Source organism: Camelus bactrianus, chromosome 16 (genome assembly GCF_048773025.1).
Source record: "Camelus bactrianus isolate YW-2024 breed Bactrian camel chromosome 16, ASM4877302v1, whole genome shotgun sequence".
Lineage (NCBI taxonomy): Eukaryota > Metazoa > Chordata > Mammalia > Artiodactyla > Camelidae > Camelus > Camelus bactrianus.
This window is the reverse complement of record NC_133554.1, coordinates 44,730,992-44,750,950: the sequence shown is the minus strand read 5'-3', so window position 1 is coordinate 44,750,950 and position 19,959 is coordinate 44,730,992. Positions and strand designations below refer to the sequence as shown.

The 19,959-nt window shown below is 53.8% G+C and overlaps 1 protein-coding gene across 5 annotated transcripts in view; it reads right to left on the bottom strand.

Annotated features, from left to right (window-relative positions):
- The window catches only part of ACLY (ATP citrate lyase), a 39,788-nt gene extending 22,032 nt beyond the window's left edge, over positions 1 to 17,756 (bottom strand). For 4 of the 5 annotated variants that reach the window (XM_010969009.3, XM_010969011.3, XM_074343403.1 and 1 more), the window contains exons 1-13: positions 17,602 to 17,756; positions 13,147 to 13,328; positions 11,915 to 12,037; positions 10,180 to 10,242; positions 9,518 to 9,708; positions 8,951 to 9,030; positions 7,727 to 7,857; positions 6,861 to 6,979; positions 5,895 to 6,031; positions 5,162 to 5,223; positions 3,505 to 3,622; positions 1,375 to 1,529; positions 668 to 758 (exon numbers count right to left, since the gene is read on the bottom strand). In XM_010969009.3, the coding sequence (XP_010967311.1) occupies positions 668 to 758; positions 1,375 to 1,529; positions 3,505 to 3,622; positions 5,162 to 5,223; positions 5,895 to 6,031; positions 6,861 to 6,979; positions 7,727 to 7,857; positions 8,951 to 9,030; positions 9,518 to 9,708; positions 10,180 to 10,242; positions 11,915 to 12,037; positions 13,147 to 13,305 (1,429 nt within the window). In that variant the 5' untranslated portion in view covers positions 13,306 to 13,328; positions 17,602 to 17,756. Of the gene's footprint in view, positions 1 to 667; positions 759 to 1,374; positions 1,530 to 3,504; positions 3,623 to 5,161; positions 5,224 to 5,894; positions 6,032 to 6,860; positions 6,980 to 7,726; positions 7,858 to 8,950; positions 9,031 to 9,517; positions 9,709 to 10,179; positions 10,243 to 11,914; positions 12,038 to 13,146; positions 13,329 to 15,616; positions 15,753 to 17,601 lie in introns of all 5 variants that reach the window. The other variant, XM_010969010.3, reaches the window with a different exon arrangement.
- Between the last annotated feature and the right edge of the window lie 2,203 nt (positions 17,757 to 19,959).

The window sequence follows — 19,959 nt, the reverse complement described above, 5'->3', positions numbered from 1 at the left end:
TCATTCTGTGCTGCGGACAAAGCTGCCGGTTTGGGGACTGCAGGGCCTGCCGGGCAGTGGTTTCCAATTCTGAGTGCCTGGAGCCAGTGTCACTATTTCATAAAATGCCTTAAGCACACACAGTCCCAGGAAGAGGCTGGATAGGCCACATCAGCCCAGTGGTAACTAACGTGGCTTATCTAGGGCTGCTTACAAGGGCCGGCTGGCAGGGATCACGTCCTCAATGAATCAGAGGAGGGAGAGACGAAGCAGGCCAGGCACAGATGGGCTGATAGACAGCGTGTGTCCTTGTGGTGGGCTCACAGGAAGGGTAAGAGCCCCAGAATAATGGACTGCTTTGCTGTCCTGAGCCCTCCCACCACCTGGTTATTTCTGTGGCTCTGTCTCTTCTGCAGTCCTGCTGCCCAGCTCACATACCTCACATAAGTAAGGGGGTGGAGGAGAAAACAGTGGGGAGTGGGGTGACCCAGGCACGGCAAGGTCCTGGGCACCAGGAGCGCCCCCCGGGGAAGGCTCCATTCACCATGTCCTCACGCCCCATTCCCATCCCACATACCACACCCACGCTCATAGCAAAGCCCAAACCGCTTTCCATCTGCCTCTGCCAGCCCAGTGGGGTCGAGGAAGGGAAGGGGGACAAGAGGGTCCTGAAGCCACTGGGCGTTACCTTGTGGCATGGCGGGCTTGGCCTTCTTTGCAGGGGCCACCTCATCAGCCCTGGACTCAGAAAAAGATGCTGTCCTGCTAGGGGCTGGAGTCTAGGGGGATGAGGAGAGAGAGTAACAGTCACAGGGAGCAGCTGGGAAAAAAAGCCATTGGTCCTTAGAGCCCCAAAGAACTCAGGTAACAAGAACTATGCACAGCTCTGTTCTTTATAAGCTGCTTCTAAAAGCTCTATTCTAGAGGAGAGGGTATTGCTCAAGTAGCAAACCACATGCTTAACATGTACAAGGTCCTAGGTTCAACCCCCAGTATCTCCTCTAAAAATAAATAAGTAAATAAACCTAATTACCTCCCCCTATCTTAAAAAAACATTAAAATACTATTCTAACAACTCTGAGATAGAAATTAGCATTGTCCCCATGCTATAGAAGAGCAAACTGAGGCTGTGAGAAGGTACGATGCTGGCCACGGTCTCTCTAAGCAGGATTTGAACTCAGGTCTGATTAAAAAAAACCCTGGTCTCTCCATTATACTACTTGATGAGGGCAGAAGAAAACTGGCAGAGATATAGAAAGCAACCACGTACTACAGCCCTGTATCTCCCCAATGTCCCCAGAAGGCTGAGGACAGAGAGTACTGTGCCCTGGATGGGATGGAGGGGCAACAAAGATGACCCTGCAGGCTTTACGGTAGAGGAAGGCCAGTACCTACCGATGTGCTCCCACTGGCGTTGAGGAGGAAGTTGGCTGTGTGGGCGGCCGTGGGCGGCTGATTGGGGATGGGCCGGTGGCCCAGGGCCATGCCTACAATGGCCGTCATGTGAGTCTCCGTGCCAAAGACATGGATGGGGATCCCAGTGGTCTTCCCTGTGAGAGAAGGAAAAGCTTCCATCATTCAAGTCTCCTAACAAGTGCCCAAGGCCCCTTTAGAGCCCTGTTCAGATGGCTGGGGCTTTCTGTGCAAGGCCAACTACCCAGCAGAAGGCAGTGGTCCTGTTTTCACCACCAAACAGATCTTTGTAAAGACCAGTGGCCACTAAGAGCAAGAAACAGCTTTCTGGATACTCTCAAGTGACCACAGGCATCGTTAGTCTGCACTCCTCCTGTTCTCGGCCTGGAAACTGGCTCTCCGCCCTCCGCCCTCATCCTCTCCCCTCAACACTCATCTCCAGCAGCGCCCACACTCCAGCCTCCCAGGTCTGACCTCTGTTTCTCAACACCTGGGCTCGTCTCCCCAGGGCTCTGACCCTGCTCCTTCCTCTGCACAGAGCTGCCATCCAGCTGGTCTCTCGTCACTCGGCTCAGCTCAAGTGCCACCTCCCAGGGAAGGTGTTCCCTGACCTCAACAGTCATTCCCAACAATGCCTGCTTTGTGTGGCTCCTCACTGGACAGCATCTTGTTCCGGTCCCTGTTCACTTGTTTAATGTCCTGTGAGTTTAATGTCCCAGGTGTGACTGAGTAACATCTACTGTGCTCTCCCGAGGGCCAGGCCCACAGCGGGTGCTCAGTGCTAGGTGAAAACTATGACTTGACACCACTTCAAGGCATCTAGGCGGGTTTAGTGTTTGCCATGGATACCAGATTTGGGAAAATGGGAAGATGAAAAGGTTGTCTCTCCAGTCAGAGGGCACCGCTCACCAAGCAGGAGCACCCTCTATCCGCCTCTCCCTGCATGTCGCCTGAACCCCCGCCCTGCACACAACTGCTCTCGGCAACGCGGCTGTGCTTTGCTCAGACCAAAGCTGCTGGTCATAAAGTTCACGAATTTCAGGTTCAATCAAGTGAACTTAAGGAGACCCAATGTTAGTCTGGACTGACAAGATGTGGTCCCCCAGCTTTTTGAGACCTTTGAGTTTGAGGTCTCAGGAGCCTGAAGGAGACACACAAAATGCAGAAGGAAGGAAACCAAACAGACACCGCACCCTCTGATCCCTCGGCTCAGAGAGGGGCACCTCCCTCCCATTCTACCAGTTACCGGACCCCTCCCTCCAGCCCCGACATCTAGGCCACCAGGACAGAGCGTCAGGAGATGGAGGCAGAGAGGCCAAGGAGCAGATGTGCGGGTTAGTTCAGGTCACTTGGCTGTGACTCTGGCAGCTGCTGGAAGAATTTGAGCAGAGAAGTGACACAATTTGACTTAGGTTCGAAAGGGTTATTTAGCTCACCGGGTGGAGACCAGATCACAGGGTAGCTGGGTAGAAGTGGGGAGAGCACCTTGGAGGCTGCGGCAGCTGTCCAGGACACAGCAGTGGCCTGGACTGAAAGGAGCGGGGAGGGAGACAGTCCCCTCACTGCCACAGCCTTCCCTACTGGCACCACTTCAGGGCCCTGGGACTCGCCCTTTCCTCTGCAGACAGTCACGCTGACTGCTCCCACCACCCCTCCAGGTCTTTGCTCATATGCCACCTTTTCAGTCAAGCATTCTCAAGCTACCTTGTTTAAAACTGCCCCCATCCCCTCCCACGGATGCTACCCTCCCCCTGCTCATCTTCCTTCGTGGCCCAGGTGGTGCCTGACGCTGAAGTCACCGTTCTCAACGGCACAGGGCCTGCTGTCCATCATCTGTCATGTGTGTGGCTGTGACTCCAGTGCTTAGCACAGGACCCGGGGCAGAGAAGCCATTCCACAAGTATTTGCTAAACGGGTAGCTGAATGAAGATGTTTTCCTGCCCACTGTGAATTCAGGTTTAGGTCAGGTGCTCCGTGTCAGAGGAAGTCACAGCACAGAAGCAAGCTGCACTTTCAGAAGGTGGGGGACGCGGAGGCACTGGAAGACTGCCCGAATCCCGAGGAGGCACCGACACTCAGGGTGCGAGAGACAAAAAAATGCCCCCATCTTACCGACTTCTCCCATCACCCGTAGGCCTTCCTGATAGTTGGGGCCACCTCTTCGGACAAAGATCGTGACTTCATGCTCCTTCAGGGGGCCCTGGTAATCTCGAATCGCTCTCACGATACCCTGGAAGCACAAAGGGACAACAGACATGTGACTAGAAATAAGGCAGCCAGAAACCAATCATTTATAACCTCGGGAGACAAACGTCCTGAGTGCAGATGACAAGGGCTGCTTCTCAGAAAGCATGGTAGGCCCTGGTGGTCAAGAATTTTCCACAGGTGGACTAGACTACACACAAGCCAGAGGCCCAGGACAGGCAATCACTTGTAACAGGGCTCAGGTGAGAACATGGGGTGCCCAGGGGTGATGCCCCTCGATGCACAGGGTGCTGGGCCTCCTACGTCGGTGGGCCTTTACTGGTCTCCCTTGTCCCGTCTTGTTATCTCTTACTGCAGTTTAGGTAGACAGTCTTACCCAAGGTTCTATACAAGAGCTGTCAGAGTTCTTAGGACACTGTGTACTTAAATGTCAAAGTCCTATGAAGCTTCTTCAAGTGATTTGGGGAACAGCTGTGTAGTGGGTATGAACTTTGGAGACGTGGAAGGATGACAGGTGTGGACCAGTTTGGTTTCTCCAGGCAGAGGACTAGTTTACTGAGTCGAATTTCTGCCGCTCAAGACATTTCCCCAGAACTTCTATGCACAGTTCCTGCTCCAGACCGAAAACTGCCCTCACAAGGGCCCTGCCTTGATTACAGGGCTGCTTGGAAGTTAAAACAAAGCTGTGAGATTCACCTGTGTTAGATTTGTTTGCTGAATCCGGTTCAGTTAGGGAACCGTTTTAGGCAAGACTGACAAAGCCTGGCCCCCTACTTCTCGAGAGCTCAGCCTTTCAAGAGTGACATTACACATTATTCTCAAAGCTTCTATGGAGCCACTGCAAGGGACACATTCTCTTGAACAGCTTCAGTGAACACCTGACAGTATGGGAAAGTAAGTGGTCTCCTGAGCCAGCCACCTTGAAGGGGCCGAGTCTCGAGACATGTCAGCTGTCATCCTTGTTGCCCGGCAGTCACACTGCCTTTAAATTGGTGCCCACGCCCATGACCTGTGCACAGGGGTCCAGGCTGACGGGCCTCTGGCTGGATGAACAGGAACCCCCAAACACCAGAATACTTCCTCACGGGGGAGGGCAGAGCTCAGGGGTAGAGCACATGCTTAGCATGCACAATGTCCTGGGTTCCATCTCCAGTACCTCCATTATAAAAAAAAAATTTTTTTTAAAAACAAACTACTTCCTCAAGCTGATCTTTTGGAGAAAGGGCAGATGACTGGGAGACAAAACACTAGGAGTTGCAGAGAATCCAGAGTCTCACAATGGAGTGTTGCAAATGGGGTCAACCAAGCTGGTTCTTTAAGAATGGGTCCTGCAAGGGGGTAGGGCACACTTCAGATGGGAGAATTATGGCCCAGCGAGGGTCAGCTGCTTGCCCAATGAAACAGCTTCAGATCCAGATCCATCCCAGTATCTTTCACACCCATGGGACAAGAGCCCCTCCCCAGACTGGGTAACTCATGGGAACCTGCTTCCATCTCATACCTTCTTGCAGAGACTTCCCTTCCCCACTTCCCCCGAACCCACATCCCTCTCCCAGCTGGTTACCTTGAATGTGGCGGCTACGTTGGTGAAGTTTGCAATGCTGCCTCCGATGATGAGGATTTTGCCTGGGTTTGGGGTAAAAGAGAAGCCAAAAAAGGGTTAGAAAGGTAGACTTGGGTATCTTCCCAGGACTCCAACTGAGGGAGGGTTCTCTCCTCCAGGCGAGTCCCCCAAATAGCGCAGAGGCGAGGGTTGCAAGCTGGTCTCACCCTGACGTCCGTTCCCTCTTATCAACTCAACACTCCATCACCCATGACGAGCAGGTGGTTAATCCAAACCCAAGAATCACTGTATCACTCCTAGCTGGCATCTAGAAACCCAGCTTGGTTTCTGGATACCCTTGGTGAGAATCTCCATCTGGCTCAAGGGAAGGGGAATTGGTGTGTGTGTACCCCCAAAACACTGGACAGATGGTAAAGGGAAGCTAGGAATCGCACAGCTAGGAGAGTAAATGTACAAGTGGGCCACTAAGCACTGTGTCTGCAGCAGTCAGCAGAGGCTCGCCGCCGCCTCCCTTGCACCTGCTCATAGGGCTTTATGTATCCCTCACTTTCTTGCCCCCTTGGAGCAGATGCTGTCACTGCCCGCTGCGCAGTCAGGGAAACCAAGGTCCAGGAGGAAATGGTTAGCCCCAGGTTGCATAGGACCAGGACAACCTCAGTGCCTCCCAACCCACCCAAAGCTGTTCCCACTGCAGCTCGCGGGCCGTCCTGGGGAAGCAGCATGTGTGTCTCACCATCTGGGTGCTTCTCGCGGGTCATGAGGGAGAGGATCGTCTTGGCATAGTCATAGGTCTGCTGCTCGCTGGGGGCGCCTGAGTACTCCCCGTAGTTCGCCAGCTCATTGACGCCCCCCAGGTCACAGATGGTATCGCTGCCAGGGAGACACGAGAGTCAGTGGCAGCCTGATGCCTGGGAGGCCATGCAGACACCCCTGAAGCCTTGAGGTCAGGCAGCCTATGGAACTGACCTTTCAGACCTCAGACCTTCATGCCCCACACAAGTCACACTTGAAGGTTAATTGTGCTGCATCAGACTCTCCTGGGAAGTGCATTCCACCAGCCCCAGGCCGTCATGGGCCCTGGACTGACAGCGGTGGGTGAAATGAACAAGGAGCATGTCCTGACACTAAGAAGACGTGGGGCTCCAGGAGCTCCTGGCAGGCTGCCCAGCGAAGAAATAAAACTGCTACAGCCAGAGGAGAGTCCAGCCAACCATGGGGGGATATGGCAGATTACAATCTAGAAACAAGTGGACATCTACTGGGCTTTACGTGAAAAACCCACCAATTGTTACAAAAGGTGCAGAATATGATTCCCAACATTTCCATAAAGTGTAAAAGTGTGACTATTTATACAGGCACTAAAACACCTGGATGTATGTCCAGTGTATTCACTGTGGTGACCTCGTGGGGTGGGGTGGGAGGTGACACGGCCAGGCAACGTTCACATTCTGGTTCATTTCCTGTATTTGCTGTACTTTTGTGTGAAGAACATGTCACAATTTCTGAGAACTAAAACTAATAACTTCATTGTGAAGTGATGAAGAAGGCTGTGAAGACACCGTGAGTAGGCCCTTCTGGGATGCCCCATGAGTCGCTGCTCTGCACCAAGGGGGGAAACTGGAGACCCCGAGGTGAGGCAGCCTGATTGAAGCCACCTGTGTGAACCCGGCTGCCATCCCTTCTGAGACCCCTCAGTCACCTGTACACGACAGAGGCGCCACCTCCAGCCACCATGGTCCAGATCCTTCCTTTGGGGTTCAGCAAGGTCAGTTTTAAGCTTGCCCCACTCTTGGCGTCCAGGTCTGCAATGTAGGCTTCCTAGGGACCAGACAGCAACAGGTGGGCCCTGGGGGTACACTCTTCACTAGGTTGCAGATCCCAGGACCCCTCCCCTTCCCCTGGAGACATACGAAGAGGTCCTGGGTGGCCTTCACAGGGTCAGGGAGAAGGGGTTGTGCAAGGCCTCATGTGCCTGGGACAAACATGATGGTGTCTTCAAGTACCAAAACCACCCACGGCCACAGGTGGCTCTCTGCCCAAGTCCCCAGCCTCACCATGTCACTGCTTCTACCACAGCCGCCACTCCCAGCATCCACCTGCCCAGCTCATCATGTGCCCCTCCCCGTCCCAGGCTCTACCCTCTCCTCCCAGCCCAGCCTCTTCCCTGGGTTTGGGTTCTGTCACATAGGTCTGATCCTGCTATGAGGACCTCTTGGAGGATAGGGTGGGAAGGAACAATTAAAATTCTCAGCAAGTGGCCGAGAGAACGACCTTCCTGACAGGATTAAGGGGAGCCACCGGGAATTACTGAGAAACAACAAATCAAGTTATGAGCCCAGGGAGGTTGATTGAGAAAGGAGACTAAAAGGATTTCTGGCCAGGATTCAGAGGCTTGGCTGACTCCCACCCCCACCTCCTTCGGGGTTTTAAGAAAATTAAATGGTTCTCAGTCTTCCTTTCCTGCCAAATACACGGCTCACAAGCTGGGGTGAAATGCTCATCAGAGATTAGTCACCCTTCCCTCTGCCCCCATCTCCCTCCATTTCCTCCCCAAACCAGCCTGACCTCTGGATAAGCTTCTCGCCCGAAGGGGGGTGGGAACTCTATATCACCCCACTTCACTTTGCAGATGTAGTCGGCCGTGGCATCCACCTTGGCTGCCAAGTCAAGGATGTAGACGCCATCTTTGGTCACCACTTTAAGAAAAGCAGAGGCAATCAGACATCGGTCCCAGCAGAGGTGACCATCAACCTCAGTGGACTCCCCCACACCCCACTCCCGTGGGGGCCCACCCAGTGCCTAACAACTCTCTAGGTCAACAAGAAACCACAATGGTCCTTAGGGAGACCCAGCTCTTCTCCATGAAAGGACAAACAAATTCTCTGCCCGCCACCCTTACCTGTAGGTAATATGACAGGGGAGTCTGTTTCAGTTCCCATTTTTAAAACAGTTCGCAATTTTAAAACATTTTTATAAAATGCTACTCTCCATGCCTTAAATGTCTAACCATTCACCCATTCACAACCCTGCCATTAAAAAAAAAAAAGGTATTTAAGGTGCAGGCTCTAAGATCCCCTAGGTGTGCACACCAGGGTTTCCCAGGGTCGGGCAGAGAAGTGGGAGGCGGGGGTGGGAAGCCGAGGGTGCACTGGGCCCCCGGCCAGCAGGATTCATTTACTGCTGGCTCGCTGGAGTCCATCTCCCTTTCCCCCAGGGCCATTTAGCTAATTAACTTAGCACAGAGCCATCTGGTCCATTAGAGGGGCTGCATCCCTAGCTGGAATCGGAATCGGACTTTGCCTTCAGAAGCCCTGGCCAGAGCCAGCCCATGCCACCTGCCTGCTTCACAGCCTGAGAGGCTTTGTCAAGGTCTCCCCAGCCCTGGGGAGTCAATGATTGACCAGCTCCTGGGGGGACGGGGAGGGGAACCTGCGAGGAACCAAAAGGAAGGAAGGAAGGATCTTGCTGGTCAGACTGAGGCAGGGGCAGCCCAGCTCCTTGCAGAACAGCCTAACCCTGCTGGCTGGAAGAGCCACAGGGCAGAGTCAGATCACAACCAGGACTTCCCCCATCACAGACAAATTAAGACCAAAGAAATAAACTGGCGTTGGTGAAAAAGAGGACTAATTATGGCCTTCCAAGAGCTCAGAAACAGGAATCCGTGAGATCCGTCCACCCACACACACCTGTCTGCACTGGTCCTCAGAACATCAAGGCCAGGCTGACTCTAGGCACTGGGGTCTCTGCCATGTGACCCTGGTCCCATCCCAGCCCAGCAGAGATAGTTACCAAGGGGGTTGATCTCAAGGTAGGTAAAGTACAGATCCTCATAGAAATTGAAGAGGCCGGAGATGAAGCTGACCAGGATTCTGAGGGAGGGGAAGAGAGGGACCGTCAGGCCATCAGGGAGCGGGCTCTGCAGCAACCTCTCACTGCCACTGACAGCTCCACTGCCCGACACTCGCCCTGCTGGCACCCCCTCTCCTCCGTCCCCACCCTGGTTTTCCTCTGCAAACACTGCTCCCTGGACGTCCATCACCCTTCAGCCACTGAGGCAGAAAGCAGCTGTCAGGCACAGAGCAGGAGAGGAGACACATGCCAGACAGAAAGGGCAGGGAGGTGAGGGACGCTGACGCACATCTCAGTCTGAGCCAGCCTTCCCTCTGCCCCTAGCCTCCCTCTCAGGGACAGGGAGGGGCTGTGCCTGCCGCCTGCTCCCCGTCTTCCAGCCAGATGCTGAGGTGGGGCGGTGGGTGCCCAGACAGGGGAGACCACGCTGCTTCCCCGGCTGCATGCCCAGACCCGTTGGCCTTCCCCGGTCCCCTGCAGCCACCTCCCTCTGTCCTCTCACTCAACTCTTTCTTGTCTTCGGGGGCATGGACCAACAGGTGTTTCTTGATGTCCTCGGGATTCAGCTTCTCATCCACGCCAACGAGCAGTTTCTGGGCTTTGGCGTCCACATCACCCACGTCCACTCCTCCTTCATGGTGGAATAAGACATAGTCCCCTTCTCGGGTGGCATAGATGCAGACGTAGAACTCCTCCGCCTTAGGGGAAAGAGAGCACCACGTGGGAGAGGGGCCCTGAATGGGGGATGCAGAGCCCAACACTGGTGGCGACATTTCTAAAACTCAGTAGACAACTCTCACCAGGGGAGACCCAATCACCACGTTCCCCCTGGGGACTAGAGGAGACAAGAGGCCACTGCCTTGCTGGTCAACAGTCCAGACTGAGCTAGAATGACCTGCTATGGGGGAAAGGGTCTTGCTTTCAAGCCCTTCTCATCCCAGCACTGGGAAGTCCCCTCTGTTACCAGCTTTGATTCCTTCCTGCTGCAAACTAAGCTCTTTTCTTCATCTCTGGACTCCCTGATCCGCAGCACCCTCAGCACAGCTTCAGAGACTCTGGTCCATTTGACTTTTCTCCAGCAGCTTTATTTCTCCTTTCAGCATTTTAGGGTCAACAGACTCAGAGCTTCAGGAAGGGGGAGACCCAGATTGAAGCCAACTCACACATACCTGGCTGTGGGGGACGAAGGGTTCGATCAGAAAGTTCTTGAGGAAGCCTCTGGCCTTGCCAATCTACAGAGATTGAGGGAGATAGAGCTGAGATGAACAGGATGTCTTTCTCCCAGGGTAGGAGAAGGGACAGCCCTCTGCTCCCTCTACTTCACCCTCCCATCAGAGCTGGGGCCTAGGCACTAGGGCCACAACCCCTGCCAGGAAAAGATTTTTCCAGAAACCAGGGCAATGGGGTCCCAAACCCCTATGCTAAAGAAGTCTTCACAGGATCCCCTCTTCCATCCACTGCCCTGTGCCAGCCACACTGCGATGGGCACTGACCTTGGACGTTTGTTTCTGCCTCCTCTGAAGGGTGATTAATGAGCTGCAACATCATCCTACCCCCAAAAGCAGAGTTCGGGAGTCATCTCCCTCTCTGCTGTCCCGCAGATTGAAGAGCTCAGACAAATCAAGGCTCAGGTAGGGAGACCCAGAATGAGAACAAGAGTCCAGGCATAGGGAATGGCTGCAGGGGAGGGAGGGGAAGTTGACGGGGGAAACTTCTCCACACAGACTTTCCTGGCTGAGGACAACAGGCCTGCAGAGCTAATCAGTTAGAGTGGGGCCCTGGCGGCAGTAGAGGCGAGACAGCCCTCATCCCCCCCAGTGAGTCCCGAAGCCCCTGCCCGCCCACGTGTGCGTCATTGCTGAGTCAGGGACCAGACAGTGATCCATCAGAGGTAATGAGCCGCTCCTGCCAGGGCCAACACTGCTGCCAGCTCAGATCCCCAGCATCCCCCTCCCAACAGCCAGCTGAGGAGACGGGAGCATGAGGACCTTCCTGGGGACACAGCTCAGCCCCCAACCCGGCTGTCTTTCCCGCAAAGGTCTGGAAGCACGAAGGTCAAGATCCCTCCACCCCCAGGCCCACGTATAACTTCAAGGATCCCTCTTTACCCACGAGGGCCAGAGACTGGGAAATAAACACGAACAGCTGATTTAGGAAGCCCCGTAAAAAGGAAGATGGCCCCATCACCATCTTCATTCTACTTCTGGGGCAGCCAAGGTAGAGAACAGCTTGCCCTTGGTCCACGGCCACCCCAGACAGGACAAAGTCAGGTATGGATGGCACATCCTCCCCAGTGTAAGCCAAGCCTCAGCCCACTCCCCTTCAGTTCTCCAGCTCCCTTTGGGAACATGAAAAGAAATGTAATTGTATTTCTGGGCATCACTTAGCCTTTCTAAGCCATATTTCACTGTAACTCTCTCATCTACTAGTTGAAATTAATCAACAAGCTAGGAGAAGACAAGAACGTGAATTTACCCTTCAGCATTATTAACCATCTCCTGCTAGGTTCTTGGCCTAATAACGGTTCTGCATCTCCCTTCTGCAACTTTTTTTTACCCACCCTCCTAGGTACACATGTCACGACCCTTTCTGGAAATTAAAAAGGAGTTTCCAGAATGGACCTCAGAATCCCACTCTGTGACAGATATTAAAACAGACCATTTCCATCTGGTTCTTGGAGGGCACTGGGGTTATGTGTCCAGCACATCTTGCCATTCCCTGATAGGGTGAGATGGGAAAGGCCACCGAGGCTGGCCCTGCTGTCTATATCAGTTCTGCTGGATTCCTGTCTTCCCCAGGCTGCAATCTGACCAGTTGTGGGGGTGACCCAGGGTCACTGATCTGGAGGTGACATTTGCTTCTGTTACCACAGCACATCCACCCTGACCCTATACCCAGACTCACTGTGGCCTCCTGTCCCAGCAGTGGCTTCAGCCAGGACTTGACTCCGTCCAGAGTGAGGTTGACCCCAACGAGGCCCAGCTTTCCACGACGTTTGATCAACTGGTCTGGCTTGATCACCAAGCTCTGCAACAAGAGTGGTTTGTATTCAGAACAAGGAAAGAGGACGAAGTAAGAGCTGGTAGTCTGGGGACCCAAAGCACAGGATAGCCTGAGTGGCTTCCAGTCCGCCTTACTCCCAAAGCCAATTCCACCCACCCTTCAAGGTCAACTTCTAGAAGCTTCCCTCACCTATCCCAGCCAACATCTTTCTTTTGACCAGGAACTAGAGCCATCTGTGCCCAGGATGGAGCCTGGCACAGAGTAGGTGCTCACCAAGTACCTGCTGAGTGAATAAGTGATTCCATACCCTCCCTATGTGGTATCTTACCCTCATTCAACTTCTCGGAATATGGACTAGCACCTGTGCTCCAAAAGGAAGAACAGAGAGATGGAGCCTTGGGGTGACGAAGGACCTTAGAGGTCATTTGCTCACATCCCTCCAGTGCCAGGAAGTTCACCACCTCCTGCATGGGTGGGCTGCCTCACAGTGGGAGGAAATCTGCATTCCTGAAACCCCCACTACTGGTCCTAATCCTGATCTCTGGGACCTGCCAGAGAAGCTTCCAGATGCCTTCCCAACCATGTAGGGATCTGGAGAGAGGAGCCTCTACTCCAGGGTGGATCCCATCAGCCATCCTGCACGAAATACATCATACTTCCTCATGGCCTGACATACTCCCGACAGGCTCCCTTTTTTGGGGGGTGTAGGCTGGGGAGGCGGGAATCTACTTTTTCTTGATCATCTACCAAGTGCCAAGCTGACACTAAACACTTTCCAGTAACTATTGCTGATCTTTACAGCTCACAGGGTCACTGTTATTCCCATTTGACAGATGGAGAATTTAAAACTCAGAGAGGTAAGATGGCTTGCCTCAGGACGCATGGTTAATAGATAGAGAGCTGCCATCTGGACTCCATTTTGTCCAGTTCCAAGTCCAGGCTCTGTACACTGTGATAGGGGACTGTAGCATGCGGGGCCCAGAGGTAAACACAAAACCCCACTCAAGCCCCCTGCACGCTGCCCACTGACGCAGGCTGTCTGTCATCACGTGGACCTCTCCAACAAACCGACTGCTTTCTCTGACTCTGACCCTGGGCCTGGAGGAGGGGCCTGGGCTGGAGGCAAGGCTCACCTGGCTGAGCAGCCATGGGTGGTCCTGCAGCAGGTGGGCCCAGTCCGTGTCAGGGGTGACCCGGGCATACTTGAACCGGTTCTGGATGGCCGAGGTGGTACAGATGTACTTGTAAAGGAGTTCTTTGCCCGTCTGCTCCGAAATCGCCTTGGCCGACATGGCTGCGGGGGGACCTGCTCTACCTGTTGAGGTGAGAGAGGCTAGTCAGTAGGGGCCGGGAAATGGAGGTGCTATCTTCTCCAGCAGGACAGACTCAAACCCAGCTGCCACCAGACAATAAAGCCAGATCTCTGTGCTTCTCAAGAGGGAGAAGAGGGCTGCCCCAGCACAAGGGATGGAAGGGACATCTCAGACAGCACTTCTGACAGCAGAGGAGGATCAGGAAATGATGGGTAAGGGAAGATGGTGGAGAAAAAGTGGCATTCCCCCAGGGACTCTTGGCTCCTCCCTCTAGGCAAACCAGCCCACCCCTGACCACAGCCGTCCTGGAGCAAAGGCAGCTGGATGGGGAGACCAGGAACAGCAGGGGTGTGCCTCAAACCTAAGTGCCAGTCCCATCTGAGGTGGGCATACAGACACTGAAACACAACTTTTGGTACTGTGACCTGTGGGGAACACAGCCCAAATGGTGCAATGCTGGCCTTACTCCCCCTACAGGTCTCCCCCTGGGCCCAGACTCACCCATTTCACACACTTATACACACCACCACCCTGAGGGCTGGGCAAGCAAGTCTGCTTAGCCTCAGGCAAGACCAAGCCCACCCTCTCCCCAGCCCCAGCTAAGAGCAAAAGTCATGTCAAAGCCCATTCTCCCAAGACAGAGTTCACGTCACTGAGTTCACAGCAGACACAGGGTGTGACCTTTAGTGCATCCCACCCACCCCTGCCGAGTCATCCAGCTACTAATAATTTAGAGCAAAACAGGGGCCTCTCTGGGGACCACCCATATGGGTCACTTCTAACTGAACCAGAGCCGGGGGAGGAGACGGAAATCATCCTCCACATATACAGAAACTCACCGTATGTGAGCCCTGGGAGGTGCATGGAGATTCGTAACTGTTTCTTAGATGAGGAATAAGAGCTCAGAGAGGTTAAGATAACCTGCCCAAGAAGCCTCAATGAAACCAAACTCTCTCACTCCTGATCCCCAGAAAACCCCACACCTCAGCCCTAGACAAAAGATCATTTCTCCAAGGACCAGACCATGTTCCCCCTTGACCTCATAGAAGCGTCTGTGATGACAATTTCTTCATCGGTTTCCTCCCCATCGCTTTGACCTGACACACCCATTCTCCTTTGGGTAGTGCCAGGAGTGACTGGGGAAAGAAATGGGGTGGGGATGGGAGTGGAGGAGGAAACTAAGTCATTCATGCCATGAGCTTGGCCAGATCAGGAAAAGTCACTCCTGTCTCTCCTACAAAGATTCAGAACTGACGTTACTGAATTTGCTGGGGGAGAAAAGTCAAGTGCAAATAAAGGAGGGTGGAGCTAGGGAGCTGGCTGGTTTATACACTGCAGAAAGGTTGGTCTCCATTCCCAGCTCAGAGAAGGCCAACGTTCCAGGGGCCACTCAGCATCTCCCTCCCAACTGGCCAGGCTGGGCTTCAGGTTCTACTCCTGGCTTGACCGGCTCCTTTAGTCTCCCAGCTAGTCTCCGGCTCAGCACAAAGGGAGCATTCAGTGTGGTGTCTGGCCCAAAGTGGGGTAGCTGGGAAGGGGCTCCAAGGAGACGGTCCCTTTTCTCACTTTCCCCTGGGAGGAAGTCAACTTCCGGCTCCTACTCAACATGAGTTTCCAAAGGAGATGCCTCAACCAGCCCCACTGCCCCACAGTCTTCCACACCCCACCCCCCAACACCCACTCCAGATCCATTTCCCAACCTTCTTGACTCAGACCAGAAAAACTGGTCCTGAAATCACATGGGTACACCTGCCGCTACCCCACTCCCAGGCTGAGTGCAGCCCAGGACAGAGAAAGCAGAGAAAGAAGTAGGGACAGCTGCTGACCATCTTCAGCAGCTCAAGCACATCAGCCGCTAGTTGATCACAAAACAAACTCCAGGAGGAAGGAAGTCCTTAGCTAAGCCTCTTCAGCAGAGAGATACCCCCAGAACAAACCCTCCCAAACCTGGTACCTCCCCAAAGAGACAAAGACCCAACTTTAAGAAAGGACTTGGAGGGAAAAAGGATCTTTTGCAGCTGAAAAAAAAAAAAAAAATCACAATTTTCTTGAGCCCTGGATCAAATCTCAGATCTAAGAGCTCATCTCCACTGAGTCCCCAGGAGGGGGATGGGAGGGAAGACACAACAAGGGGATGATATAGGATAGAAAAGCTTTGCCAGCTCACCCAGATACAGATTTGCCACTAGAGCACTTGGGCTTGGATGGGACAGGCCCTCTCAAGGCCAAGACAGAGAATTCCTATGATAGAATAAAAGCAGGGAAAGAATCTGGTCTCTTGCATATTCACCAAAACAGGGTAAGAAGGCTCATAAACTCAGGCAGTGGACTAGGTGGAGATAAACCACAAATTTAATCATTCACTGGGGTCGTGAAGTCTCTCCAGGGCAGTCGTCTTACTTGAGATCTCAGACTCTTTTCAGCACCTGAAGAAAAGTCCAGAAAAATGTGCACATACACAGTTACGCATATCATTTCAAGGTGGTGACGTGTAACTATGATCTGATGGCCCAAAGACCACAAGTTAATATTTGTTAGAGTGACAACGGGGACTTAAAGTGTATATCAACCTGGGCTAGGAACACACACACACACCCCCTCCCCAATGGGCTGCTTCCTAGGAACTGAATAACTGAATGTACCGTCAGACTGGTCAGAGATGGTTTCAAGGCAGAGCTAAGACCCCAGGGGTCCACAATGGGGGCCCAGGAACTGTTACTGAGTACCAGGTATATTTGAGGGAAATCATGCCAAGGAACCTGAAAATACACACTCTCTCTCTCTCTCCAAGGGAAGGGCTTTCTGAGCTGAATGGGGTCTTTTCTGCAGACAGGATAAGTGACCCAGAATTGAGTTCATCCACAGAAGCCACCAGGGGCAGAAGTAGCCCACAGGGAAGCCTGAATGAAAGGAGCCTGTTCCCCAACATCGCACCCCTGGGACACAGCCAGTGGAGAGGAACCACTGGGGACGCTACTTAGGGTCTCTGTGGAAAGGACAAAGAGCACTTATTTTAAGGTTAGCATCCACAGGATTGGGTTTTTTGAAAGCACACGTAATTCCTGGAGTAAAGGGGAGGGGCAGAACTCTGAGGGTCCCCTACTGCAGCAAGCATAGTGGAGAATGGGGGTGGGGCCACCAGCCATCCAACACAGTACAAGGGCTGTTCCCAGCACCATCCCCCAACCTGTTGAAGTAGCTTTCTAAGAGGTGAAAATACCCCTCTGGACAGCTGGGTCTACCAGCTGTCCCTCATCCAACATTTCAGAAACCCAATTTATCTGAGCTAGCTGAGACACAAAACAAAGTTAAAGGGTGGAGAGAGGAATGGGCTGGCTGACCAAACTGTGCTATGCACTGCTCCGCTCCCACCCACACCCTAAAATCCTCTTCCCAGGCAGACTCCCGAGGACTACCTAACGGTAGAACTCCTTAGTACTTCGCAGTATCTGCCAAGGTTGGAGAGGGCAGCAGGCGCTGGGACTGGCCCTCTGCCAAGCCTGACAGGAGGGCGGCGGCAGCATCCTCCAGCCCCTTGAGGACCTTGCCTCGGTCAAGCTTGGCATCAGCGCCAACCAAGAGCGGGGAGGGCGACGGGCACCCGGCCATCTGTCGCTTAGAGGCTGGGCCCTACGGCACCTCCAGAGAGAGGAGCATCCCTCCTGCGCCGCCGAGCCACGGACAGGTCCTCGCGGCGCGGCCTGGAGCGGGCCGGTCCCCGCGTGGCCCGCAGCGGCCGCGCACCTGCGTCGCTCCCTCCACTTGGGCGCGGGGCTTAGTCGACTCTCCACAAAACTAAGAGGAAGGGCCCGAACCCAGCTTGTGAGGAGTCGGAGTAGGGCGACTGGCCGCTGCTCTCCCTACTTCCCGTCCCCGGCATCCGGTGGGAAGACCCGGATGGGGGCAAGAGGTGGCCCGATCGATAAAGCCAGACGAGGCTCGATCAGTGGCCCCAGAGTTGGATGAGGGGCACCAGTTAAGGGCAGATGCAATTCGGCGGAGGAAAGACAGGTAAGGGCGGCGGCAAGCACTGTAGAAACTCCCAGAAACTGGAATGTGGGGGAGAAGGGGGGGTGGCCGACACGCGGCCACCGTCCACGGTCCCAGCGAAGGCTAACCTAAAGCTAAGACCCCCAAAACTTCCAAGCAGCTGCAGGGAGGACGCGTGAGCCCTAAGCCGGCGTCGGGAGAGGCGGTTCCGGGTTGAGGGAGGAAGGCAGGAAGCTCCTGGGCTAGGTGAGGTCCATCCCGCGAAAGCAGCTGCACGCCACTCACCTCTCTGTGAAAGTCCGTGCGCGCTCCTAGGTCCACAGGCCCTAATGCACTACGCGGAGCACTCCAGCCTTCCGCAGCCGCCCGGGATCCGGCTTTTGTCCGGGCCCTAGGAGGCTTCTCCCCGCCCACATCGGCACACGGCACCAGCCGCCCGGCGATTGGCCACGCGCGTTCCCTAGCCTGAGGGCCAGGGCTCCTCCCAATTCGCTGCCCGGTATAGCCCCGCCCCCGAGGTTGGGCCCCAGGGCTTGCTGGGACTTGTAGTCCTGATGGTGCGTCCGTCCCAGATGTCTGGCTGGCGCCGCCTCTCTGGAGCTTGCCGGACCAGGGAGGGGTCAGGGGCGGAGCCTCGAGTGGGGAGATGGGCTGGGCTACGCTGGGAGGAGAACATTCGAGGCTAGGGGCCGTGGCCTGATCGCTTAGGAGGTGGGGAGACCGCCCCTCCGCTAGGGGAGTTGGGGAGGGGGAGTGGGCTGTTGGTCCAACAGGTTGTGGGGCAGCTTTGGGGACTTGAAGTCTCCTTTTCTCCCCATGGGAGAAACTGACGTCTGCATCCCGGCTACCTGAAATAGGCCACACCGAACCCAGTTGCTTAGAGACGCTTTTTAAGCAGCCATGGCAGAAAGCTTTTGCATGTGCACGTGGACCCTCTCCATTGAGCTAGTGGGGCGAGGCCGAAAGCTGAGGCTAATATAAGACTTCCCAATGTGGGATAGGGCAGGGGACCGGCTGAGCAGGTGAGGCTAGGAGGATGTCAATCACACCACCTTGCGTCCCACTTACCTGCTCACCTCCCAGCAGAACTGAGAATTCAAAGGGAGAGTCTAGCACAGGGCTGGGCCCATCTCTGCAGCAACCTGCTCCCTGCCCCTCCCCCCAAATCCCAAGCTTAGACATTGGAATGAATGAACTGCTGCCTCCCCCTTCTCCTTTACAGAAAACTGACTGTATTTTCCAAATCAAAAAGTGGGACACCCGGTCTAACAGATGCTGATGAACTTGTAGGGGCAGAATTTTTGAAATCAGACAGTCCTGGAAACAAAGACTACTATGACATTCGCAGTTTCCCTATGTCCACTCCAGTCCTTTAGGTCTCTCTGACCCTGACAGCTGTCCAGCTCCAAAGGAGAATCATGCACTGAGCAGCTCAGGTGAAGGGTTCAGCCCAGTGTTCGGAGAATCAGCCTTCCTGTGTCCCTGCCAAACACTGGGGTCATACACTGTAACAATGTTGCAACATTCTTGTGCACAAAAACTTCGCCAAAGCCGCCTCCCCTTCATCCAGTCATAGCCAGGAGTGAGGCAGCTAAACTTGCTGCCCATGCCTGAACAAAGTGATCCCTGATGATGTCACTTTCTGCTCACGGTCATCTTTCTGAAATAGCAGTTCCTCAACTTCTTTCTCCTCTTGGTCATAGAGAGTCTTCCACTCCTATGGAAGCTCAACCCCTAGCAAGAATCTCCCCAAATAGCATCAATCTTAGAGAAGGATCACCTCTTCGCAGCTCAAGAAAACATCTCCTATGAAGGTACTCCACTTCTGGCCTTGGCAGACAGGACCACAGAATCTTCATGGGTTGGGAGGACTGCAGTCAGGGGGAATTATCCCTTTGGTCAGAAAGATACACTCATCCAGAAACAGGCATCCAGGTGAAACATAAACTGTAACAAGCTTTGTACATCAATTTGACTATATCCATAAAAACGTTAAAGGTTCATGCCCTTTGCCCCAGCAATTCCATTCCTAACAATTTATCCTTCAGATACATTTGCATATGCACATGTTTTCTTCACTGCTGTCTCTCTAGCACTTTGAATAGGGCCTGGTACATAGTAAATGCACAATAAATATTTGCTGAGTGATAAAGTTCCCCATCTGGATGTCACTGGACTCAAGTTTGACTAGTCCTGGGCAGGACAAAAAGAGAGTAACTGTCCAAGGAGAGAGGGAGGAGACATGCTGGCCAGACAGTCCATGAGGCAATCACTGAGGTTTTTGTTTTATCAGTGATCCCATTCCATGCCTCTACCTCCAACCTCCCCAAGGAAGACTCCCTCATGACCCCACCATTCCCCCCACAGAGGCTCCTCTGCCCTACATTTATCAGTCTGAGCCCCATCTTTTCATCTTTCTGTTCTCCGACTTAAAAGCTCTAAACTCTTTTAATTTTCCCATTTGAATCACCTCCCTCCTCTTTTAGCCTGTGCTGGAAGGCAGGTCCGTGTCACTGAACACAGAAGGATATAGGTACAAACTCCGTGCCCAGCCTTTGGGCATTCTATCTCAGTTTCAGAAGCCTTAGACTGCTTAAAGACTCCCTCCTAGATTTGAATCCATTCTAATATTCATTGAGCACC